Source organism: Vulpes lagopus, chromosome 21 (assembly GCF_018345385.1).
Source record: "Vulpes lagopus strain Blue_001 chromosome 21, ASM1834538v1, whole genome shotgun sequence".
In the NCBI taxonomy this organism is placed as follows: domain Eukaryota; kingdom Metazoa; phylum Chordata; class Mammalia; order Carnivora; family Canidae; genus Vulpes; species Vulpes lagopus.
Genome location: NC_054844.1, coordinates 3,601,968 through 3,627,938, shown reverse-complemented (window position 1 = coordinate 3,627,938; position 25,971 = coordinate 3,601,968). Strand labels below are relative to the sequence as shown.

The 25,971-nt window shown below is 37.7% G+C and overlaps 2 protein-coding genes across 2 annotated transcripts in view; one reads left to right on the top strand and one right to left on the bottom strand.

Moving 5' to 3' along the window:
• The window catches only part of KDM5A (lysine demethylase 5A), a 96,467-nt gene that overhangs the window by 39,354 nt on the left and 31,142 nt on the right, over positions 1-25,971 (bottom strand). The window contains exons 11-15 of the mRNA XM_041735559.1: positions 23,642-23,823; positions 21,712-21,874; positions 19,571-19,690; positions 9,764-9,958; positions 283-464 (exon numbers count right to left, since the gene is read on the bottom strand). Of these exons, the coding sequence (XP_041591493.1) occupies positions 283-464; positions 9,764-9,958; positions 19,571-19,690; positions 21,712-21,874; positions 23,642-23,823 (842 nt within the window). The remainder of the gene's footprint in view (positions 1-282; positions 465-9,763; positions 9,959-19,570; positions 19,691-21,711; positions 21,875-23,641; positions 23,824-25,971) is intronic.
• LOC121479757 (MICOS complex subunit MIC26-like) lies at positions 4,425-4,980 on the top strand. Its single transcript, XM_041735558.1, has one exon. It carries the CDS (start codon positions 4,447-4,449, stop codon positions 4,978-4,980), a length of 534 nt encoding a protein of 177 aa, XP_041591492.1. The 5' UTR covers positions 4,425-4,446.

Below are 25,971 nucleotides of genomic sequence, written 5' to 3'. Positions count from 1 at the left end.
AGTACAATCAGCTTAATACAATTACCAAGGTAACAGGGTCTTAAATCCAAGCCATCCACAGAGTTTTAACACAGGAAGAGACAGGGAACATGTGAAATCAACTGATAAAAAAAACTAACATTAGATGCCAAATTTAAGGCCAACTTTAAAGGACTAGTCCTCAGCAGGGACACAGAGAGACAAGGAAAAGTTACCAGTGCATACACGGGAAAGAGGAATTACAAAGAACAGCGCACTTGGTTTTAAAAGAAGTAACAAGTTTTTCAAGAAACTTACGGCTACCTAAGACATTTCTTCTGCATGGGGCAGGGGCACAGATCATTTGGATGGTAGAGACACACAAGCCGCTCGGGATTACAGGAGCACGTGAGAGCAGAGAGAAAACATGTGGTTCTGCATGCCGAACACTGTCGCTCATCATCAGGAACAAGTTCAAACACTTCTTCTTCAGACATTAGGACACCCTGAAATATAGTTCATGTCACTACACCAGGTCCTAGACTCTCAAGCATCAAATAACTTCAAATTATTAAATTTTTTTCTACAGGTAAATCTGACTTAAGCTATAAACATGGGAGGTACGATGCCACATCAAAATATTTTCTAAAATTAATCATTCTTGATTCTTTAAAAATGGGAAAGACTAAACCTTGGTGTGTAAGAATACATTTGACTGATAACAATTATTCTTTTAAATGCAGGGAATTTACTACTACAAAGGACAAAATAACCATTTTTGAGGGGAAGGAAGGAAATTATAATTGGGGGGTACTTTGGGGTGGCTAACAAAGTTCAATTTCTTTTTTTTTTTTTTTTCAAAGTTCAATTTCTTGACCAGAATTGTAATGACAACAAAGTTTACTATGTTACAATTCATGAAGCTATATATTTCTTTTCACAGGATTTTGTCTTCTCCTTATAATAAGAAAAAAATTTTAAAAAACTTCTTTTGTCCCAGGGACAATATACCCTTGAATCCTAAATACAGATATATATTAGTATCAATGATCTGAAAATAACACTGATAAATACAAACATATGCAAAGATAAAGTAATAAAAATTACTTAAACTATGCAAATCAAAATATAATCTACTTCAGCAAGACGTCAAAAACAAAGTTAAATTCAGTCTTCCAGCTTAAGAAATAAGAGCTTTTAAAGTGCATTTTATAAAGACTCCCATTTAATACATAAAGGTTCTCTTTAAAGTTACTACTTATTTGAGAAAGGTACTTATAAAACCTAATTCCACTATGAGAGCAAACTTTTTTCACTTACACAAGGGAAAAACCCAGTAATTTATTCACTGGCAGACACAATTCAGTTCTTGCAACACAGATTTTGTTTTTGATTATTGGCTTAATCTACATGTCTCTTAACTATCCTCTCATATCTTTCCATCTCATATTAGCATTTAATATTTGCTTTTAAAATTATTTCATGTAGGGGGGGGGTGGGGGAAAAAATTATTTCATGTAAAAATGGTTCCAAAATAAACTGCAGGTATTTCTTTTTTTTTTTTTTTAAATATTTTATTTATTTATTCTTGAGAGATAGAAGGAGAGACAGAGCCAGAGACACAAGCAGAGACAGAGCCAGAGACACAGGCAGAGGGAGAAGCAGGCTCCATGCACCGGGAGCCCGACGTGGGATTCGATCCCGGGTCTCCAGGATCGCGCCCTGGGCCAAAGGCAGGCGCCAAACCGCTGCGCCACCCAGGGATCCCCAACTGCAGGTATTTCTTAGCTTACAAGAATTTACACAGCTTCAGAACAGCTGGCAAACAGGATATTCATTAATACATCAAGACATTTGGGGCACCTGGGTAGTTCAGTTAGTTACGCGAGCAACTCTTGATTTCAGCTCAGGTCATGATCTTAGGGGTTGTGGGATCGAGCCTACATCAGGCTCCACACTCAGTAGGGAGTCTGCTTGGGATTCTCCCTCTCCCTCTGACCCTTTTCCCCTCTACTCATTTGCTCACTTGCCCTTTCTCTCTCTCTGCAGATTTTATTTATTTGAGACACAAAGAGAGAACACAAGCTTGGGAGGGGGGGCGGGGGGAGAAGGAGAAGCAGACTCCTCACTAAGCAGGGAACCTAATATGGGGCTTGATCCCAGGATCCTGAAATCATGACCTGAGCCAGAGGCAGACACTTAACAGACTAAGCCATCCAGGCACCCCTAAATAAATAAATCTTAAAAAAAAAATACATCAAGAAATTTTATACCAAATTCTAAAGTATGCTCCAGGAACTACTAGTCCTGGAAGATATTCTACAAAAAAAATAAATAAGTTGTCTATGGGGAGATGCTATGTATTACTATATCCCATATCCCACCCAACTTAAGAGATTAACAATGAACACCAGCATATCATGGAAGTTTTACAGTAAAGAATCCCATTTATTATTTTTCCCCATTTACTTTTTTCTTAATCTACCATTTCCCAAGTTTTTCTATCACAGAACAATTTTTCCTTGTAGTGCTGGAAATTATATAGCTTAGAAAATCATAAATTATTAGGAGGGAATGGAGAAAAAATTAAAAGGCTATCTGAAATAATGAAGGTGAGAAAATTTTTATTTAAAAAAAATTTTTTTTAGATTTTATTTATTTATTAATGAGAGACACACACGGAGAGGGAGGGAGAGAGAGAGACAGAGACAGAGACAGAGACACAGGCAGAGGGAGAAGCAGGCTCCATGCAGGGAGCCTGATGTGGGACTCGATCCCGGGTCTCCAGGACCATGCCCCAGGCTGCAGGTGGCGCTAAACCACTGCGCCACCGGGGCTGTCCTGAAGGTGAGAAAATTAAGGAATGGAACCAAATGGTACCAATAAAGAAAAAAAGGGGGGGGGGGGACTGGAAGTGAAAGAGTCATTGCCAAAATAAACAAAAACTTCAAACCAGACAGCAGATGACTATGAAAGAGACAGATGAGTTAAGGATCACATTAAGTTTTTACATAATGATCCTAACACTTACTGGCAATTAGTAATTCCTGAAAAGGTAGAGATGGAGAGGAGATGATGATATTCTATCTCAGGTGCTGAAAGTGAGATGACAAAAAGCTAAAGAAAAATAAATGTAATCCCAGAGAGGCTTGGATTACAAATGGGTGACTGGAAATGACACCCCTCTCAAAGTGACAATAATTCCTGTGTTTGCACATAGTAGGAGGAAACATTAAGATCTGAAAAATAAAGCCACAAGGTAAAATCCTAAGAAAGGCTAAGAACTCCTTGAAAAGGAACACAAAAGGAAAACAATAAAAGGTCAAAGGCTGCACCCTGCAAACACTGGTAGTTGAGGAGGATAAGGAAAATAATTAAAAGTGACTGGCAAGGGGCACCAGGGTGACTCAGTTGGCTGAGAGGCCGACTCTTGGTTTCAACTCAGCCCATGATCTCAGGGTCCTCACTCAGCAGGGAGCCTGCTTGTGGATTCTCTCTCTCCTTCTCTTTGTCCCTCCCCCAGTTTGCTCTAATAAATAAGTCTTTTTTTAAAAAGGTGACTGGCAAGTGTCATCAGAGGCTGAAGAAGCAGTAAAGCAAGTGTGAGGGAAAGGAACAAAGCAGCAATATATAGTGCAAAAAGAGGTCACAGGGATAGATGACAAAGAATAATGAGACTTGGTGATAAAGTCACTAGCAAACTCTGAAAGTCAGAATGACAGTGATGATAAAGGGACAAAAAGGATATGAGGGTACTGACCACAGAAAACCACTCCAGAAGTTTTTTGGGAGGAAATAAAATGACTTTTTTCAAGATAGGAGAGACAAGTACACAATATGCAAAGAAAGAATGGAGATCAGTGTCTCAAGGGCGCAGGAAGAAGCTAAGTTTATAGAAAAAAGAGTCCTTAGAAAGAAATTTGATCAGGGTCACCTGGGTGGCTCAGCGGTTGTGTCTACCTTTGGCTTGGGGCGTGATTCCAGGGCCCTGGGATAAAGTCCCGCATCAGGCTCCCCACAGGGAGCCTGCTTCTCCCTCCACCTATGTCTCTGCCTCTCTGTGTGTTAAATGAACTTTCTGTTTTCTCAGCACATATGAAAGTTTTATTTATCCTATACCGTAGCCTATCAAGTATACAATAGTATTATGTCTAAAAAAGCAATGTACACACCTTAATTAAAAAATACTTTATTGCTAAAAAATGCTCAACATCATCTGAGCCTTTAAGCAAGTTGGTCTTTTTGCTGATGGAGGATCTTGCCTCCATGTTGATCAACCTGCTGCTGATCAGGATGGTGGTAGCTGAAGGTATGGGGCTGCTGTGGCAATTTCTTATAATAAAACAATGGAGTCTGGGCCACCTGGCTGGTTCAGCTGGTAGAGCACACAACTCTCAATCTCAGGGTCCTGAGTCCAAGCCCCACAGTGGGCGTGCAGCCTACTTAAGACAACAACAGGACCCCACCGGAGCCACCTCTGCCAGCAAGATGTTCAAGGTAATTCAGAGGTCTGTGGGGCCAGCCAGCCTGAGTCTGCTCACCTTTAAAGTCTATGCGTCACCTAAAAGGGACTCACCTCACAAAACTTCTGTGAAAGTTAATGAGCTTTCACTCTACTCGGTTCCTGAGGGTCAATCTAAATATGTGGAGGAGCCAAGGACCCAACTTGAAGAAAGCATTTCACATTTCCGACATTATTGCGAGCCATATACAAGTTGGTGTCAGGAAATGTACTCACAAACAAAGCCCAAGATGCAGAGTTTGGTTCAATGGGGGTTAGACAGCTATGAATATCTCCAAAATGCACCTCCTGGATTTTTTCCAAGACTTGGTGTTATTGGTTTTGCTGGCATTGTTGGACTTCTTTTGGCTAGAGGGTCAAAAATAAAGAAGCTGGTGTATCCACCTGGGTTCATGGGACTAGCTGCCTCTCTTTATTATCCACAACAAGCCATCGTATTTGTCCAGGTCAGTGGGGAAAAATTATATGACTGGGGTTGTATAAGATTTGTGGATACATAGTTGTAGAAGATTTGTGGAAGGAGAACTTTCAAAAGCCAGGAAATGTGAAGAATTCACCTGGAAATAAGTAGAATGCTCCATGCTCTGCCCATTTTAGTCAGTTATAGGTAAACATTGGAAACTCCATACATTTTCTACAGAAAAATGGCAGAGAAGTCAGTACTGAATGTAGTAAATTGGCTTTCTTCTTCAGGAAAAACTATACGAGGCTTCTTTGTTATCTTGGGTGATACCATACTACCAGTGGACTAATCAGAAATCCTTTCACCTAGAGATAATGTCCAGCATTAGAACTCCTAGTTCTCATGTTGCTATTTAGGTACATAATTAAAATTCTGAATTAAAAAAAAAAAAAAAGACAACAACAGGGGATCCCTCGGTGGCTCAGCAGTTTCGCCCCTGCCTTCAGCCCAGAGTGTGATCCTAGAGTCCTGGGATCAAGTCCCACATCAGGCTCCCTGCATGGAGCCTGCTTTTCCCTCTGCCTGTGTCTCTGCCTCTCTCTTCTCTCTCTCTCTGTGCCTCTCACGAATAAATAAATAAAATCTTAAAAAAAAAAAAAAAAGACAACAATGGAGTCTGCTATATCATCGCTTTCTTTCCCATGCGACTTCTCTGTAGCATGCAATGCTGTTTGACAGCATTTTACCCACAATTAGAACTTCTTTCAAAATTGTAGTCAATCCTCAAACTCTGCCACTGCTTTATCCACTAATTTTATGTAATATTCTAAAATCCCTTGTCATCGTTTCAATAATCTTTATAGCATCTTCACCAGCAGTAGATTCCATCTCAAGAAACCACTTTCTTTGCTCATCCATAAGAAGCAGCACCTCATTTCCTAAAGTTTTATCATGAGATTGTAGCAATTCAGTCATATCTTCAGGCTCTACTTCTAAGTCTAGTTCTCTTGCTATTTCCACCCAATCTGCAGTTACTTCCACCAATGAAGTCTTGAACACCTCAAAGTCATCCATGCCAAGACTGGAAACTTCTTCCAAACTCCTGTTCATGTTATTTGGACCTTGTTTCATCTATCACAGATGTTCTTTTTTTTTTTTTTTTAAGATTTACTCATTTATTTATGATATACATATAGAGAGAGAGAGAGGCAGAGACACAGGAGGAGGGAGAAGCAGTTTCCACGCCGGGAGCCCGACGCGGAACTCGATCCCGGGACTCCAGGATTGGGCCCTAGGCCAAAGGCAGGCGCTAAACCGCTGAGCCACCCAGGGATCCCCTATCACAGATGTTCTTAATGACATCTAGAACAGTGAATCTTTTCCAGAAGATTTTCAATGTACTCTGCCTAGATCCATCAGAAGAATCACTATTCACGGCAGCTAAAGCCTTACAAAATGTATTTCTTGGGATCCCTGGGTGGCGCAGCGGTTTGGCGCCTGCCTTTGGCCCGGGGCGCGATCCTGGAGACCCGGGATCGAGTCCCACGTCGGGCTCCCGGTGCATAGAGCCTGCTTCTCCCTCCGCCTGTGTCTCTGCCTCTCTCTCTCTCTCTGTGACTATCATAAATAAATAAAAATTTAAAAAATTAAAAAAAAACAAAAAAACAAAACAAAACAAAACAAAATGTATTTCTTAAATAATAAGACCTGAAAGTCGAATTACTCCTTAATCCACAGGCTTAATAACAGATGTTCTGTTAGCAGGCATGAAAACATTAATCTTGTTGAACACCATCACAGCTCTTAGGTGACTAGATGCATTGTCAATGAGCAGGACCTTTTTCTCTGAACACTAGGTCCAAACCATCTGCAAACAGATATACTGTCATCCAGGGTTTGTTGTTCCAGTTATAGAACACAGAGTTAGATTTAGCACAATTCCTAGGACTCTGAGATTTTCAGAATGGCAAATGAGCACTGGCTTCAACTTAAAGTTATCAGCTATATTAGTCTCTAACAAGAGTCATCCTCTCCTTTGAAACTTCAAAGCCAGGCATTAACTTCTCTCAAGCTATGGAAGTCCTAGATGGCATTTTCTTCCAAAAGAAGGTGGTTTCATCTATATTGAAAATCTGCACTTAGTGTAGCCACCTTCATTGATGAACATAGTTAGATCTCCTGGATAACTAGCGGCTTCACCTTGCATTTTGTGATACAGAGATGATTTCTTTCTTAATCCTCATGAACCAACTTCTGCTAGCTTCAAATTTAACATAGTATTTTGAAATTGCTTATTTTATTTATTTTTTAAGATTCTGAGATGCCTGGATGGCTCAGCAGCTGAAGTGTCTGCCTTTGCCTCAGGGCATGATCCCAGAGTCCCAGGATCGAGTCCCTCATCAGGCTCTCTCCATGGAGCCTGCTTCTCCCTTTGCCTGTGTCTCTGCCTCTCTCTTTCTGTGTCTCTTATGAATAAATAAATAAAATAAAAATAAAAATAAAACCAATTAAGCCAGAACAGGAGATCTCAAATTAGTATTCTCAGAAAAGGGCTTAAAATCATAAGTGACATATGCAGGAAAACAAATTTTGATCTATACCTCACTCCATATACAAAAATTAACTTGAAATGACCCTACATGTAAATGTATAAGCTAAAACTGTAAAATTTCTGGAAAACATACGAGAAAATTTTTATGATCTTGAGTTAAGCAAAGATTTCTTAGATATTACCAAAAGCACAAGCCACAAAAGAAAAAATTGATAAACCAAAGAAACTTCTGTTCTTCAAAAAAAAGACAAGCCATACTGGAAGAAAATATTGTCATATCACCTATTTAATAAAGAATTTATATCTAAAATATACAAAGAACTCTCAAAATTCAATAACAACCCAAGTTTTAAAAGTTGGGCAAAAGATTTGAACAGAATCTTCCCTCAAAGATACGTAGACAGTAACTAAGCACATAGAAGGTATTCAAAATCATTAGTCACTAAAATTAAAACCATGATGAACGACCATGACAAACCTATTAGAACATCTAAAGTTAAAATTCCAAGTGTCAGTGAGACTGCAGGACAAGTGGAACTCTCCTATTCCTGGCAGAACTGTAAAAACTGCTTTGGAATACAATTTGGCAGTTTTTAGAAAAAATTAAACATACACATGTCATATGACCCAGCCGTTCCATTCTAGTATTTATCCAAGAGAAATGAAAGCATATGTCAACATAGAAATTTGTTCAGAAATGTTCACAGCAGCTTAATCATAAAAAGCAAGTTAAAAACAATTAAAATGTCCATAAGTGAAGATATAATACTTGGCAATTAAAAGGAATAAACAACTAACACATGGAAAAACATAAATGAATCTCAAAGTAATTCTGTTAAGTGAAAGAAAGTAAAAAAAAGGTATAAAGTTTATACTTTTAAATTAAAATTTAAATAAGACACTTTTTAAAAGGGCACACTAAAGAAAGTAGACTGGTGTTTTCCTGGTAGGGGTGCAATTGGGATCAGCGAAGACGGGGAATGGGATAAGGAGGAAGGATCACAAAGGGGCATAAGAAAACTTTTGAAGGTGATATGTTCATTATCTTGATTGTGACAAAGATTTAGTTTATTCTAAGCATTCAAAATCCCAGCACTTGTGGGAAGGGTATGGCCATCCCCTGCCCAGCTACCACCACTATAAGGAACTCCATCAGAAATTGAACTAGCTTCCAAACAGGAAGTTAAAAAAGAAAAAGAAGAAATCCCGACACTTGGTTATTCAGTACTTCCTACTCACTACATCATTAAATTATTTAGAAGGAGGAAAAAAAAAAAAAAAAAAAAACAGATCAATACAATGTGACAACTGAAATCACCAGAAACACAACTTTTATTCTATTTCAAAGCTCAGAGAAAAGGAAAGGATTTGAATTTTCTTAAAGAAATAATACTGTAGGGATCCCTGGGTGGCGCAGCCGTTTGGCGCCTGCCTTTGGCCCAGGGCACGATCCTGGAGACCCGGGATCGAGTCCCACGTCGGGCTCCCGGTGCATGGAGCCTGCTTCTCCCTCTGCCTGTGTCTCTGCCTTTCTCTCTCTCTCTGTGTGACTATCATAAATAAATAAAAATTTAAAAAAAAAAAAAAAAAAAAAAAGAAATAATACTGTAGGTAAAGATTTTTAAAAATAAATATATACCTAAGAAATTCAATGTGACAGGATTCCATTTTTTAAAATCTAGAGATGACATGAAGATTCCTAAAACTTTTCGATTTATAGAACCCAAAATAACAAGTATAAAAATATACCTCCTCCAAGATGCCTAGGTCAGGCAACTGGTTAAGCACCCAACTCTTGGTTTCTTTTTTTTTTTAAATTTTTTTTTTCTTTATTTATTTATGATAGTCACACAGAGAGAGAGAGAGAGGCAGAGACACAGGCGGAGGGAGAAGCAGGCTCCATGCACCGGGAGCCTGATGTGGGATTCGATCCCGGGTCTCCAGGATCGCGCCCTGGGCCAAAGGCAGGCGCCAAACCGCTGCGCCACCCAGGGATCCCCAACTCTTGGTTTCAACTCAGGTCTTGATCTTGTGAGATCAAGCCTGAACGTGAGGCTCCATGCTCAGCAGCAGAGTCTGCTTGAGATTCTCTCTCCTTCTGCCCCTTCCTATTATGCTCTTTCTCTTTAGAGAGATAAATAAATCTTTAAAAACGTATGTGTGTAAACATATGTATACACACATATACCTTCTCCAAACCTGTGATTTTTGTGTTCACTTTCTAAAGTAATCAAAGATGAAAGATGAAAATGGGTTCTTTTTACAAGTTTAATTTTTAGTATATTCTCTGAGCAGTATCAAATACAGAATATATGACCTGCAAACTCACCATTTGTACAACAGACTCCCTTAATCTTGTCTCTTCTTCAGTCATGAGAGTCAATTCTTTGCACACCATGGCAGCCAGGCCCACATCTAAGCATTCTGGATCTGCTGCCATCTTGAAAATGAGTTCTTCATGTGAAAAGACACAATGACGCCTTAGCCGCCGGTAATGATTGACACACTGACGTCCAATGGGCAACTATAAACAAGAATTTCAAATTAAATCGCTTGCTTATAATATATTCCAGAACAAAACCACTATCCTTTTATCATAAAAAAGAGGCAGAATAACAAACAGATCTTCTCTTTTATCAGAGAATAACAAATTCTATTTAAATATAAGAGGTAACTGTAAGTATTAAATTTTTATGGCCTAGCAGGAATTTCAAAGGCCTTCCCACAGAAAATTTTCACAATTTGAGATGCTAAGCTTCTAGCCTATGCTACTATATAGGTTTTCTACTCATTATGGAGAACAAGAAATACAAGTTCCTTGATATTTAAATGAGGAAGCAAACTCCTTTAGAACCATCTAACATAAGCTGCCTTAAGAGTAAAAGAAAAAGGGGCAGCTCTGGTGGCGCAGCGGTTTAGCGCTGCCTGCAGCCTGGGGTGTGATCTGGAGACCCGGGATCAAGTCCCACATCAGGCTGATCAAGTCCCACATCGGGCTCCCTGCATGGAGCCTGCTTCTCCCTCTGCCTGTGTCTCTGCCTCTCTCTCTCTGAATAAATAAATAAAATCTTAAAAAAAAAAAAAAAAAGAGTAAAAAGAAAAACATTCAGGTAATAAAGGGTTAAGTGGACATATTCAGCACAAAAGTTTCCACAGACCAAAAAGCAGAGATGTTATTAAAAGTTAAAAAAAGAAAACAGAAAAGGGGAGAAAAAAAGTACTATTTCAGCAATTCACATTAACTCACTCTTAATTTATTCTAAGAACCAAAAGCAAAAGACAGTTTACATTTTAGCATCTAGAAATTCTTTTAAAAACATCTGTCTGGGGACACCTGGGTAGCTCAGTGGTTGGGTTGCTGCCTTCAGCTCAGGTTGTGATCCAGGGATCCAGGATCAAGTCCCACATCAGGCTCTTGTGAAGAGCCCACTTCTCCCTCTGCCTATGTCTCTGCCTCTCTCTCTCTGAATAAATAAATAAATCTTAAAAAAAAAACCTGTCTGGCCTAAAGAGAATTCAAAGTGAAATCACGAGATTATGTACTTTATTCTCCCTTAAGTGAAATAAATCACTAAATAATCACTTTTCATAAATCATTAGACACGCTCATTAAGATAAATTCTAAAAATTTCTTTAACCAAATCATGACACTCATTATACTATATAGGCATACCTTGAAGATCCTATGGGTTCAGATCCAGACCACCATAAATTATTACAATAAAGTGAGTCAAATGAATGTTCTAGTTTCCCAGTGCATATAAAACAACACTATATTGTAGTCTATTTTGTATGCAATAGCATTATGTCTAAAAAAAAAATGTACACACCTTAATTCAAAAATACTTTCTTGCTAAAAAATGCTAACCATCACCAGAGCTTTCAGCAAATTATAATTACTAATCACAGATCACCACAACAAATAATAACAAAAAGGTTTGAAATATTGCCAGAATTGCCAAAATGTGACACAGAAACATGAAGTGAATAAATGCTATGGTGGTGCCATTTTATAAATAAAATGGTGCTAACAGATCTGCTGTCTTGACACACGGTTGCCACAAGCCCTCAACTGTAAAAAAAAAAAAAAAAAGATGCAATATATGTAGAGCACAATAAAGTGCAACAAAACAAGGTGTGCCTGTATATACACACACACACACTCCCTCCATTGCTCCTCCTCCCCCTCCCACCTCAATGTTTCTCTCCACTTTTCCCCAACTTATATCCTCATGTCCAGTGAAAGAACTGGGTGGTTTATTTTTTTTTAATTTTTTTTATTTATTTATGATAGTCATACAGAGAGAGAGAGAGAGGCAGAGACACAGGCAGAGGGAGAAGCAGGCTCCATGCACCGAGAGCCCGACGTGGGATTCGATCCCGGGTCTCCAGGATCGCGCCCTGGGCCAAAGGCAGGCGCCAAACTGCTGTGTCACCCAGGGATCCCGAACTGGGTGGTTTAAATCAGAGTTTTAGTTTATATTTGAAAACTACGATATGAAAAAAAAGAAAAGAAAAGAAAACTACAATATGAAAGAAAAAATAAGAAAACGGATCTTTAAGAAATTTTTAGAATTCACCTCCATTTTGAGAAAGGCAGAAGATAATCACAAGAATCACATTTTGAGAATATAAGACTATCTCTGAATCAAGCAGTGTTTCCATGCTCTTTTTTTTTTAAGTAGGCTCCAAACCCAGTGGGGAGCCCAATGCTGGGCTTGACCTCATGACCATGAGATCAAGACCTGAGCTGAGATTGAGAGTCAGATGCTTAACTGACTGAGCTACCCAGGTGCCCCTGCATATTCTTTTAAAGGAACAATCTTTCCCAAACAAATAATTATACTTATGATTAGCAATTATCTTGTTTATTAACAATATACAACTCTTTCATTTCCTAATTCATAAATATCTACTTGTTAAACATTTCTCATATGGCTTATTAATAATGGCAAGAAGATATGCAGATCTTAACTATTATAATCTAAAGAAGCCACATAAAATAGAACTGATTGCCCACTATGACCTATAAAACCTAGTAATATCATTTTATTCCAATCTAAGGCTGCAATAACTCATTTCTACCACACTGTTCTTCTAAAGAGTTTCAAAGATTCCTACATATATCATCTAACTTGTCTGAGGTTATTAAGAGAATCTCTAAAGTATCTTTACTTATTTACCAGGTAAAAAACTTAGGCCCAGTGAAATTAAAAGAGCTGCCTACAGCCACACATCAATAACAGTAAACACATTAAAGGCAGAAACCATCTCTAATCCATTTCTGAATTATCTCTATTTCCTACCTACATCAAGCCAAGAAGCAAGTAAATCATAAACATTTTAATAAATGTTAGTTGAATTTTAAAAATCAGAGCTCAAACCCAAGGGAAAGTCCTAAGCTCAGTCTTGCTTCTGTTACTTCCTAAGCCTAATAATAAGTGTTAAATTACTAGATCAGATTACTCATCATATCATTCGTTAACCAAGGAAACAAAAATCATGAAATTTAATAAATTTATGTACCTACAGAAAACATAAGACCCAATTACTAAAAAATATTTCTCCTTGGGGCACCTGGGAAGCTCAGTCAGTTGTGTGTCTGATTCTTGATTTTGCTCAGGTTGCGATCTCAAGGTCCTAACATCAGGGTCATGAGATGGAGCCCCGAATCAGGCTCTGCACTCAGGGCAGAGCCTGCTAAGTAAGATTCTCTCTCTCCCTCTGCATACTCTCTCTCTTAAAAACAAAACAAAACAAAACAAAACAAAACAACTCCCCAAATGTTGAGAGGAGATAAAAAAAAAAAAAAATTACTAAAGGAAAAATAAAGTCAAAGAGTGAATCATAAATTTGCAGTCTTTTCCCAACCAATATGACATAATCACAACTAATTAATTTTTGATAACCACCTCATACAAAAAAGCAAAATAGCATTGGCATTATCATTTAAACAAAAATATAGAGATCTCAGTATTATAGTTATCTTTAAAACAAGTTTTTAAAAAGAAATTGAAAAGCCACAAAATTGTAGGAAGAGAAAAATAACCTGTTTATAGGAAGGAAAGTATTAAAGAAATAAAAACTTTAAAATAAAAATCTTTAAAAAAACTTTTAACTTTTTAAAATAATAATCTGAGATATTTGAAAATATGGGTAAAATTAATTCTTAAAAAGATCTGGTCAGGAAAAAAAATCTAGTTTCATTATAAAATTCTCAAGTTGCGGGCAGCCCAGGTGGCTCAGCGGTTTAGCGCCACCTTCAGCCCGGGGCATGATCCTGTAGACCTGGGATTGAGTCCCACATCGGGCTCCCTGCATGGAACCTGCTTCTCCCTCTGCTTGTGTCTCTGCCTCTCTCTCTCTCTCTCTCTCTGTGTGTGTGTTTCTCATGATAAATAAAATCTTAAAAAAAAAAAAAAATCTCAAGTTGCTAAGAGGAAGCTGAAATCACCAGAAACACAACTTTTATTCTATTTCAAAGCTCAGAGAAAAGGAAAGGATTTGAATTTTCTTAAAGAAATAATACTGTAGGGATCCCTGGGTGGCGCAGCCGTTTGGCGCCTGCCTTTGGCCCAGGGCACGATCCTGGAGACCCGGGATCGAGTCCCACGTCGGGCTCCCGGTGCATGGAGCCTGCTTCTCCCTCTGCCTGTGTCTCTGCCTTTCTCTCTCTCTCTGTGTGACTATCATAAATAAATAAAAATTTAAAAAAAAAAAAAAAAAAAAAAGAAATAATACTGTAGGTAAAGATTTTTAAAAATAAATATATACCTAAGAAATTCAATGTGACAGGATTCCATTTTTTAAAATCTAGAGATGACATGAAGATTCCTAAAACTTTTCGATTTATAGAACCCAAAATAACAAGTATAAAAATATACCTCCTCCAAGATGCCTAGGTCAGGCAACTGGTTAAGCACCCAACTCTTGGTTTCTTTTTTTTTTTTAAATTTTTTTTTTCTTTATTTATTTATGATAGTCACACAGAGAGAGAGAGAGAGGCAGAGACACAGGCGGAGGGAGAAGCAGGCTCCATGCACCGGGAGCCTGATGTGGGATTCGATCCCGGGTCTCCAGGATCGCGCCCTGGGCCAAAGGCAGGCGCCAAACCGCTGCGCCACCCAGGGATCCCCAACTCTTGGTTTCAACTCAGGTCTTGATCTTGTGAGATCAAGCCTGAACGTGAGGCTCCATGCTCAGCAGCAGAGTCTGCTTGAGATTCTCTCTCCTTCTGCCCCTTCCTATTATGCTCTTTCTCTTTAGAGAGATAAATAAATCTTTAAAAACGTATGTGTGTAAACATATGTATACACACATATACCTTCTCCAAACCTGTGATTTTTGTGTTCACTTTCTAAAGTAATCAAAGATGAAAGATGAAAATGGGTTCTTTTTACAAGTTTAATTTTTAGTATATTCTCTGAGCAGTATCAAATACAGAATATATGACCTGCAAACTCACCATTTGTACAACAGACTCCCTTAATCTTGTCTCTTCTTCAGTCATGAGAGTCAATTCTTTGCACACCATGGCAGCCAGGCCCCACATCTAAACATTCTGGATCTGCTGCCATCTTGAAAATGAGTTCTTCATGTGAAAAGACACAATGACGCCTTAGCCGCCGGTAATGATTGACACACTGACGTCCAATGGGCAACTATAAACAAGAATTTCAAATTAAATCGCTTGCTTATAATATATTCCAGAACAAAACCACTATCCTTTTATCATAAAAAGAGGCAGAATAACAAACAGATCTTCTCTTTTATCAGAGAATAACAAATTCTATTTAAATATAAGAGGTAACTGTAAGTATTAAATTTTTATGGCCTAGCAGGAATTTCAAAGGCCTTCCCACAGAAAATTTTCACAATTTGAGATGCTAAGCTTCTAGCCTATGCTACTATATAGGTTTTCTACTCATTATGGAGAACAAGAAATACAAGTTCCTTGATATTTAAATGAGGAAGCAAACTCCTTTAGAACCATCTAACATAAGCTGCCTTAAGAGTAAAAGAAAAAGGGGCAGCTCTGGTGGCGCAGCGGTTTAGCGCTGCCTGCAGCCTGGGGTGTGATCTGGAGACCCGGGATCAAGTCCCACATCAGGCTGATCAAGTCCCACATCGGGCTCCCTGCATGGAGCCTGCTTCTCCCTCTGCCTGTGTCTCTGCCTCTCTCTCTCTGAATAAATAAATAAAATCTTAAAAAAAAAAAAAAAAAAGAGTAAAAAGAAAAACATTCAGGTAATAAAGGGTTAAGTGGACATATTCAGCACAAAAGTTTCCACAGACCAAAAAGCAGAGATGTTATTAAAAGTTAAAAAAAGAAAACAGAAAAGGGGAGAAAAAAAGTACTATTTCAGCAATTCACATTAACTCACTCTTAATTTATTCTAAGAACCAAAAGCAAAAGACAGTTTACATTTTAGCATCTAGAAATTCTTTTAAAAACATCTGTCTGGGGACACCTGGGTAGCTCAGTGGTTGGGTTGCTGCCTTCAGCTGAGGTTGTGATCCAGGGATCCAGGATCAAGTCCCACATCAGGCTCTTGTGAAGAGCCCACTTCTCCCTCTGCCTATGTCTCTGCCTCTCTCTCTCTGAATAAATAAATAAATCTTAAAAAAAAAACCTGTCTGGCCTAAAGAGAATTCAAAGTGAAATCACGAGATTATGTACTTTATTCTCCCTTAAGTGAAATAAATCACTAAATAATCACTTTTCATAAATCATTAGACACGCTCATTAAGATAAATTCTAAAAATTTCTTTAACCAAATCATGACACTCATTATACTATATAGGCATACCTTGAAGATCCTATGGGTTCAGATCCAGACCACCATAAATTATTACAATAAAGTGAGTCAAATGAATGTTCTAGTTTCCCAGTGCATATAAAACAACACTATATTGTAGTCTATTTTGTATGCAATAGCATTATGTCTAAAAAAAAATGTACACACCTTAATTCAAAAATACTTTCTTGCTAAAAAATGCTAACCATCACCAGAGCTTTCAGCAAATTATAATTACTAATCACAGATCACCACAACAAATAATAACAAAAAGGTTTGAAATATTGCCAGAATTGCCAAAATGTGACACAGAAACATGAAGTGAATAAATGCTATGGTGGTGCCATTTTATAAATAAAATGGTGCTAACAGATCTGCTGTCTTGACACACGGTTGCCACAAGCCCTCAACTGTAAAAAAAAAAAAAAAAAGATGCAATATATGTAGAGCACAATAAAGTGCAACAAAACAAGGTGTGCCTGTATATACACACACACACACTCCCTCCATTGCTCCTCCTCCCCCTCCCACCTCAATGTTTCTCTCCACTTTTCCCCAACTTATATCCTCATGTCCAGTGAAAGAACTGGGTGGTTTATTTTTTTTTAATTTTTTTAATTTATTTATGATAGTCATACAGAGAGAGAGAGAGAGGCAGAGACACAGGCAGAGGGAGAAGCAGGCTCCATGCACCGAGAGCCCGACGTGGGATTCGATCCCGGGTCTCCAGGATCGCGCCCTGGGCCAAAGGCAGGCGCCAAACTGCTGTGTCACCCAGGGATCCCGAACTGGGTGGTTTAAATCAGAGTTTTAGTTTATATTTGAAAACTACGATATGAAAAAAAAGAAAAGAAAAGAAAACTACAATATGAAAGAAAAAATAAGAAAACGGATCTTTAAGAAATTTTTAGAATTCACCTCCATTTTGAGAAAGGCAGAAGATAATCACAAGAATCACATTTTGAGAATATAAGACTATCTCTGAATCAAGCAGTGTTTCCATGCTCTTTTTTTTTTAAGTAGGCTCCAAACCCAGTGGGGAGCCCAATGCTGGGCTTGACCTCATGACCATGAGATCAAGACCTGAGCTGAGATTGAGAGTCAGATGCTTAACTGACTGAGCTACCCAGGTGCCCCTGCATATTCTTTTAAAGGAACAATCTTTCCCAAACAAATAATTATACTTATGATTAGCAATTATCTTGTTTATTAACAATATACAACTCTTTCATTTCCTAATTCATAAATATCTACTTGTTAAACATTTCTCATATGGCTTATTAATAATGGCAAGAAGATATGCAGATCTTAACTATTATAATCTAAAGAAGCCACATAAAATAGAACTGATTGCCCACTATGACCTATAAAACCTAGTAATATCATTTTATTCCAATCTAAGGCTGCAATAACTCATTTCTACCACACTGTTCTTCTAAAGAGTTTCAAAGATTCCTACATATATCATCTAACTTGTCTGAGGTTATTAAGAGAATCTCTAAAGTATCTTTACTTATTTACCAGGTAAAAAACTTAGGCCCAGTGAAATTAAAAGAGCTGCCTACAGCCACACATCAATAACAGTAAACACATTAAAGGCAGAAACCATCTCTAATCCATTTCTGAATTATCTCTATTTCCTACCTACATCAAGCCAAGAAGCAAGTAAATCATAAACATTTTAATAAATGTTAGTTGAATTTTAAAAATCAGAGCTCAAACCCAAGGGAAAGTCCTAAGCTCAGTCTTGCTTCTGTTACTTCCTAAGCCTAATAATAAGTGTTAAATTACTAGATCAGATTACTCATCATATCATTCGTTAACCAAGGAAACAAAAATCATGAAATTTAATAAATTTATGTACCTACAGAAAACATAAGACCCAATTACTAAAAAATATTTCTCCTTGGGGCACCTGGGAAGCTCAGTCAGTTGTGTGTCTGATTCTTGATTTTGCTCAGGTTGCGATCTCAAGGTCCTAACATCAGGGTCATGAGATGGAGCCCCGAATCAGGCTCTGCACTCAGGGCAGAGCCTGCTAAGTAAGATTCTCTCTCTCCCTCTGCATACTCTCTCTCTTAAAAACAAAACAAAACAAAACAAAACAAAACAACTCCCCAAATGTTGAGAGGAGATAAAAAAAAAAAAAATTACTAAAGGAAAAATAAAGTCAAAGAGTGAATCATAAATTTGCAGTCTTTTCCCAACCAATATGACATAATCACAACTAATTAATTTTTGATAACCACCTCATACAAAAAAGCAAAATAGCATTGGCATTATCATTTAAACAAAAATATAGAGATCTCAGTATTATAGTTATCTTTAAAACAAGTTTTTAAAAAGAAATTGAAAAGCCACAAAATTGTAGGAAGAGAAAAATAACCTGTTTATAGGAAGGAAAGTATTAAAGAAATAAAAACTTTAAAATAAAAATCTTTAAAAAAACTTTTAACTTTTTAAAATAATAATCTGAGATATTTGAAAATATGGGTAAAATTAATTCTTAAAAAGATCTGGTCAGGAAAAAAAATCTAGTTTCATTATAAAATTCTCAAGTTGCGGGCAGCCCAGGTGGCTCAGCGGTTTAGCGCCACCTTCAGCCCGGGGCATGATCCTGTAGACCTGGGATTGAGTCCCACATCGGGCTCCCTGCATGGAACCTGCTTCTCCCTCTGCTTGTGTCTCTGCCTCTCTCTCTCTCTCTCTCTCTCTGTGTGTGTTTCTCATGATAAATAAAATCTTAAAAAAAAAAAAAAATCTCAAGTTGCTAAGAGGAAGCAAAGACTAGAGGAACCACTGTCTCTGAGAAAAGAAAGATTCAAAACCTATCAACTGGGATCCCTGGGTGGCGCAGCTGTTTGGCGCCTGCCTTTGGCCTAGGGCGCGATCCTGGAGACCCGGGATCGAATCCCACATCAGGCTCCCGGTGCATGGAGCCTGCTTCTCCCTCTGTCTGTGTCTCTGCCTCTCTCTCTCTCTCTCTCTCTGTGACTATCATAAATAAATAAAAATTAAAAAAAAAATTTAAAAAAAGTATAGAGTTTGTTTAAAAAAAAAACAAAAACAAAACAAAACAAAAACCTATCAACTGCTCACTTAAAATTCAAACAGAATGGGGAAAATAATGAATGGATGGGAAGTAAAGAACTATAAAATCTTCCAAATAAAAACTGTAATGGAAACTCAAACTGAACTTTCTAAATTACAACAGTCACTTCACTCTCTACTGAAATATTCATGAATCCTCCCCTCCCCAGCTAAACAAATAAGGCAACTAAGTTGCATTTTCCAGGGGTGTTAGTAGACGTACAACAGCTACTTGCTATAGAACAGACCCAGTCAGCAGTACAGAAGTTCACAGCTTCAGCAAAGTTGTAGCCCTGGTTAAATCCAGAATGATAGGCACGAGGAAACGTCACAACAAACTCGCCAGCACACTGATTGGTCCTGTACACCTAAACGCAAAGTGGGAACAGGGATACAAAACAAAATAAAACAACAAAAAAGAGGAAGAGATTTTTATCAGTCACTTTCAGACGCATTCTCTAAAATTAAAACAGTAAAGCATTCACCTACACATTTCAGAAAACAGTACCAGGGTTCAAGAAGCAGCCCAAACTCTACCTTCTTAAAATAGTCACTGATAACAAATTATAATAATCCATAACAAGAAGTAGCAGACAAATTCTCAAAGATAAAACATTACTCTCACTGGGCTACTAGTTTCTGAAACTTAATACAATTTTTACAATTAAGAGAATTTTTCTTTTATTCCTTTTATCCTCCTGTTGTCAATAACAAAAAGATGGAATTTCCTCCTATTCTTGGATAATTATTTTTTTTTGGAAATTAACTAATTAATTAGATCACATTTTATGGAGATATCCCCAAAATCAGTTTTCCTGAATCCCACTTATTTTTATGGTAATATTTTGTGTCTTTATTTATTTAGAGTGTTTATGCATGCCACCCAGCCACTCCAAAACTATATGTCTTTAGAAAAGTCCCAGATGCTAGTATAAATTCACCCCACTTTTGGCTCAGGTCATGATCCCATTAAGTCCCGCATCGACGTCTCTGCTCAATGGGGAGTCTGCTTCTCACTTTGTCCTCACCACCCCCCACCCCACTTGTACACCCGCCCACTCTCTAATAAATAATATCTTTTTTTTTTTTTTATGATAGTCACACAGAGAGAGAGAGAGAGAGGCAGAGACACAAGCAGAGGGAGAAGCAGGCTCCATGCACCGAGAGCCCGACGTGGGATTCAATCCCGGGTCTCCAGGATCGCGCCCTGGGCCAAAGGCAGGAGCCAAACCGCTGCGCCACCCAGGGATCCCTAAATAATATCTTTAAAGACAATCTGACACTAGGCATCTGGGTAGCTCAAGTAGTTAAGTGTCCGACTCCTGATTTTGGCTCAGGTCATGATCTCAGGGTCATGTGATCCAGCCCTACGTCAGGCTCCACGTTGGGCATGTAGCCTAAGATTCTCTCTCTCTGCCCTTCCCCTCCCCTCTAAAAAATAAATAACTGAATAAATAATCTGAAAATCTTCTAAAAACATAAAGACAAATTAACAGTACTTTTACTCAAACTACTTTCTTGTTAAGGTTGTGATGAATATTTGACCGTATACACCAAATGTACTAAATTTATAAACTTTAGTAGTAGTGGCTTAAATTTAATGATCATTGTCATAACTAATTTGAAAAGTAAAAAAGGTAGGGCTCCAGCGCAGCTCAGTTAAGCATTCAACTCTTGGTTTCGGCTTTGGTCATGATCTCAGTGGGATCAAGCCCCTTGTCAAGCTCCATGTTCAGTGGGAAGTCTGCTTGAGATTCTCTCTCTCCTTCTGCCCCCCCTTCACCTTCTCTCTCTCTCTCTCTAAAATAAATTAAATCTTTAAAAAAAAAAATAAAAAAGGGGACACCTGGGTGGCTCAGTGGTTCGGCCCAGGGTGTGATCCTGGAATCCTGCAATCAAGTCCCACATCGGGCTCCCTGCATAGAGCTTGCTTCTCTGACTGTGTCTCTGCTTCTCTCTCTCTCTGTGTCTTTCATGAATAAATAAAATATTTTTTGAAAAAAGTAAAGGTTTTTATAGTATATTTCATTATTGCATATTTAAAAAGCTGTGAAATCTTTATATGAAATATGATCTTCAAAGATAAGTATTACTTAAAATATACTTTAGCTAAAACAAAAACAGTAAAGAATACAAGATTTCTGTCGAAACCAGGATATAATGGTTTATTGAAAACAGAAGGCTATTTTATTAGACAGCCACATATAAAGTATGATTAATACTTTAAAACACCTCTTTCTTAACTAAAGAAATATAAATTTTAATTTGGCTATACGACATGTTCTTTTGCTTCCAGTTACAAAACAAGGTATGTTGTGCTTCTGTCTAATGAAAAGCTAACATAACTTTCAAGTTAAAATATCAGAAGTAGAGACACAAAAAGACTCACAGGCACACCATGCTCCATCAGTATATTAGGGTTCATGATGGTGACTAACTGATGCAGGAGATCAGGCTGGGATTCAAATAACTCAGGAGCCAGCTCCCTCATCACCTCCTCCAGCTGTTCTGCAGCATGAGATGGCACACCATACCATGTCTTTGGCTCCCCCCTAGCAAAAGAAATAACTGTTTAGCTAGGTGAGCATGGTATTAATGAGGCCAGGATCTCTCATTCAAAACCACTAAACTATGATTAATATTGTCTTGTTCCATGGTCACAGATTATACACCCTGAATTCTGGCAAACTAACTCTTAAATCTGTTCATAATAGGAGGTAAGGCAAAGGTATATAAATAGGTAGATATATACTTATCACTACTATTAGAAAAGTAATTCAAAGCACATAAACTCTTTAAGGTGAATCAATAAATAGTATCTTCAAATAGGAAAGACACTATGCAAAAAATAAACATTGTTCCAAAAAATACTGACATACTACCCTGATTCCCAAGTCCACTAGACATTCCAATTATCCCCACAATGATCAAAGTTGAAGTCAACACTCTGTAGAAGACCTTCACATAACTTCATTAAGTTGAATTTTACTATCCAACAAACTAAAGCAAGGCTAGAAATTGTTGAAATATTGAAAAGAGTTCTATTTACAAATCTTTTTTTTTTTTTTAGATTTTATGTATTTATTCATGAGAGACACAGGGAGAGAGGCAGAGACACAGAGGGAGAACCAGACTCCATGCAGAGCACCCGATGTGGGACTTGATCCCAGGACTCCAGGATCACAGCCTGAGCTGAAGGCAGACGCTCAACCACTGAACCACCCAGGCACCCCAGTCTCATTTACAAATTTTAAAGACCAAAAACTTGCCATCATTAATGCACTAGACTTTAGTGGACTAGAGTTCATTTATAATACTAAGTTGTACTCCTAGGAAATGGATTTAGTGAGTCATGCTATTTATAAAAAGCTGAATCTCCTAATCCTAATACAATTCAGTGCTATCTCCAACAGAACTTATACTGCAATAATGAGAATGTTCTAGATCTGTACTGGACAATATACAGGGGCCCTAGTCACCTGTGACCATACAGCACTTGAATGTTTCCTATGACTTACAAAGTACATTTTTAATTTTATTTAATCTTGGGACACCTGGGTGGCTCAGTGGTTAGCATCTGCCTAAGGCAGTGGCTTGGCATGATCCCCGGGTCCGGGGATCGAGTCCCACATCGGGCTTTCTGCAGGGAGCCTGCTTCTCCCTCTACCTATGTCTCTGCCTCTATGTGTCTCTCATGAATAAATAAAATCTTAAAAAAAAAAACACACACACTTTACTTTATCTTAACTAATTTAAATAGCCATATGTAGCTAAGAGTTATATTACATAGCACGGTGACAAAGCAGAGAAACAAAATCACTTTAGTTTTCCAGTACTATGCAGTGTGATTTGAGTAGTATCTTCCAAATGGAGAAAAATATCATTTAATTGACATTATAATAATGGACAAGGAACTGGGCAAGTGTGTGGGGAGACACGAATTCACCCAAAGAGTTTAATGAACACACATATAACAGGCATTTTTAGGGAAAATGTTATTTAAAAAAAAAAATCATTTAATGATTTCCAAATAAGTATCATTTGGTTTAAAACTCCAGGCTCTGCTGCATGCACATACTTTAAAGGGAAGGGTATCTGAGATGTATATATATTTAGGACCTCTACATTTCTCAATATATTATCCTATTTTGGGTAGAAAATACTTTTAAATTCAGTACTTACTAATATATACCTAGCATTATTACACCTTTAAAAAGGTTACTTAGAAAAAAAAAAACAAAAAAAAAAAACAAAAAAAAAAAAACAAAAAAAAAAAAAAATAAAAAGGTTACTTAGCATATAACAAAGATCATACGTACCAGTGTAAGTAGTTGATAGAATAACTCCAGTGATCTTCAATGTGCCAGCAGAAAGAAGAGAAACACATTCCTACATAGAGCCATGGCACCTTCATACCAGAGATGTCTACATTAATATGTGCAAGAACAGACTGCTCTAGGACAGGCATATTATTCAAATTCCAACCAGAAAGTGCATATTCCTATAAAGAAAAAAAAAAAAGATGTAAATAAATACAAGATCAGAAATGACAAATATCCAACACAAATGTCAAGGGAATCTAAAAAAAAAAAAAAAAAGGTAAAAATTATATATAATATTTACAATAATCTAGTCCACAGAATCTGTGCTCTTTGTTCCCTGCAACATGTAACTTTTATATCTATTTAATCCTATCTCCTGTCTAGGTGGTATTTAGATTTCCCTTTCCCTGAAGTAACTATTTCAGATACCTCTGGTTTATTCTGAAGCATATGAGCAATTTTTTAAACCACTCCTCCCTGGCTCATTAGTAAAATAATGTGAGACTCATTTCAAGATTATATTTCATTTTACCCTCAGTAGCCTAACTTCTCAAAATGTTTGCCACTATATTTATAGAATGGTGTCAGATACTATGAAACCAAAAAATAAGACACATAATCCTCCATTTACACCAACACCAAAGACTTAGATGATGCAGAAAGTCAACCATTATCACCCCCACTACAAACACATCCAGAAATATTAAATTCTAACAATAACAAAAACATTTGTTTCCAAGATGAATTCAAAAGAAAAAAGAATTTCAAGTTTCCAGAAACAAAGAAAGGAAGGGAAGCCAAAATCAAAAAGGAAAGCTCTTCTCTGAGTTTTCATTGAGGTTTCTGACTGGTTATAAAGACTGGACACCAAGTTTCAAAAACCTATCCCTGAAACCATATAAGTAAAGCCCTCAAGTGCTTATCATCCTTGTGGAGAGCAGTTCTCAATGTGGGATCTAAGGGAACCTAAGACTATTTCAGGGAATCTGCAAAGTCAAACTTTTTCATAATAATTGAAAGATATTATTTGCTTTTTTCGCTCTTGTTCTCGCAGGAACATAGTGTGAGTTTTCCAGAGGATACATGATAATATGACATCAGAACAGACTGACAACAGAGTGAATGCAGAAACAGATAAGAGAATCCAACTGCCTTCTTTAGAAAGTTGTTAAATACTGAAGCCAGGTACTAAGGGAAGGAGGAAAGTTCATCATTATGTGTACTTTTATACATTTAAAACCTTGCTTAGGGAATCCCTGGGTGGCTCAGTGCTTTAACACCTGCCTTCAGCCCAGGGCATGATCCTGGAGACCCGGGATCAAGTCCCACATCAGGCTTCCTGCATAGAGCCTGCTTCTTCCTCTGCCTATATCTCTGCCTCTGTCTCTCTCCTCTGTGTCCTTCATGAATAAATAAATAAAATTATTTTTTAAAAAAATAAAACTTTGCATAATACAGAGATGAAAAAATAAAACCTGCAAAGTAAGAGGTTTAACAGCCAATGACCAAGCTGAAGAGAGAATGTGTCAACGAGAACTCAGATTTGAGGGTATCTAGTATCCATAACGTAGCACAAAAGAATGAAAACTCTATGAATAGTTAAGAGTCACAAAGGATAGAATAAGAAAGTCCAGCACAGGCTTAAGTAGGAATTCCATTAAGAATTAAAAAAGACATGGGCAGCCCCTGTGGTGCAGCAGTTTAGCACCGCCTGCAGCCTGGGGTGTGATCCTGGAGACCCGGGATCAAGTCCCACGTCAGGCTCCCTGCATGGAGCCTGCTTCTCCCTCTGCCTGTGTCTCTGCCTCTCTCTCTCTGTCTCTATGAATAAATTAAAAAAAAATAAAAATAAAATCTTAGAAAAAAAAAAAAGAATTAGTAAAGACATATGATCCATACCTCAAAAGGCTTTTTTAAAAAGATTTTCAGTTGTTTTATTTTTTTTTAAAGATTTTATCTATTTATTTGAGAGAAAGCGAGTGAGCACACAAGCAGAAGGGGCAAAGGGAAAAGCAGACACCCCACTGAATGCACAGAACCTGATCCAGGGCTCGATCCTAGGACCCTAAAATCGTGACCTGATCTGAAGTCAGACACAACCAAAAGGCTTTCAAGAAATACTACTCAACATATATTTTAGTTGGTTGGTCAGTTGTCTGAAAACATAATGAATCTAGTTGAAGAAACAAGGCCTACATACAAAAGTTTCAAGACAAGACTGTATATATTAAACTCCACATACAGATAAGAGTAATTTCTTGGGATCCCTGGGTGGCACAGCGGTTTGGCGCCTGCCTTTGGCCCAGGGCGCAATCCTGGAGACCCGG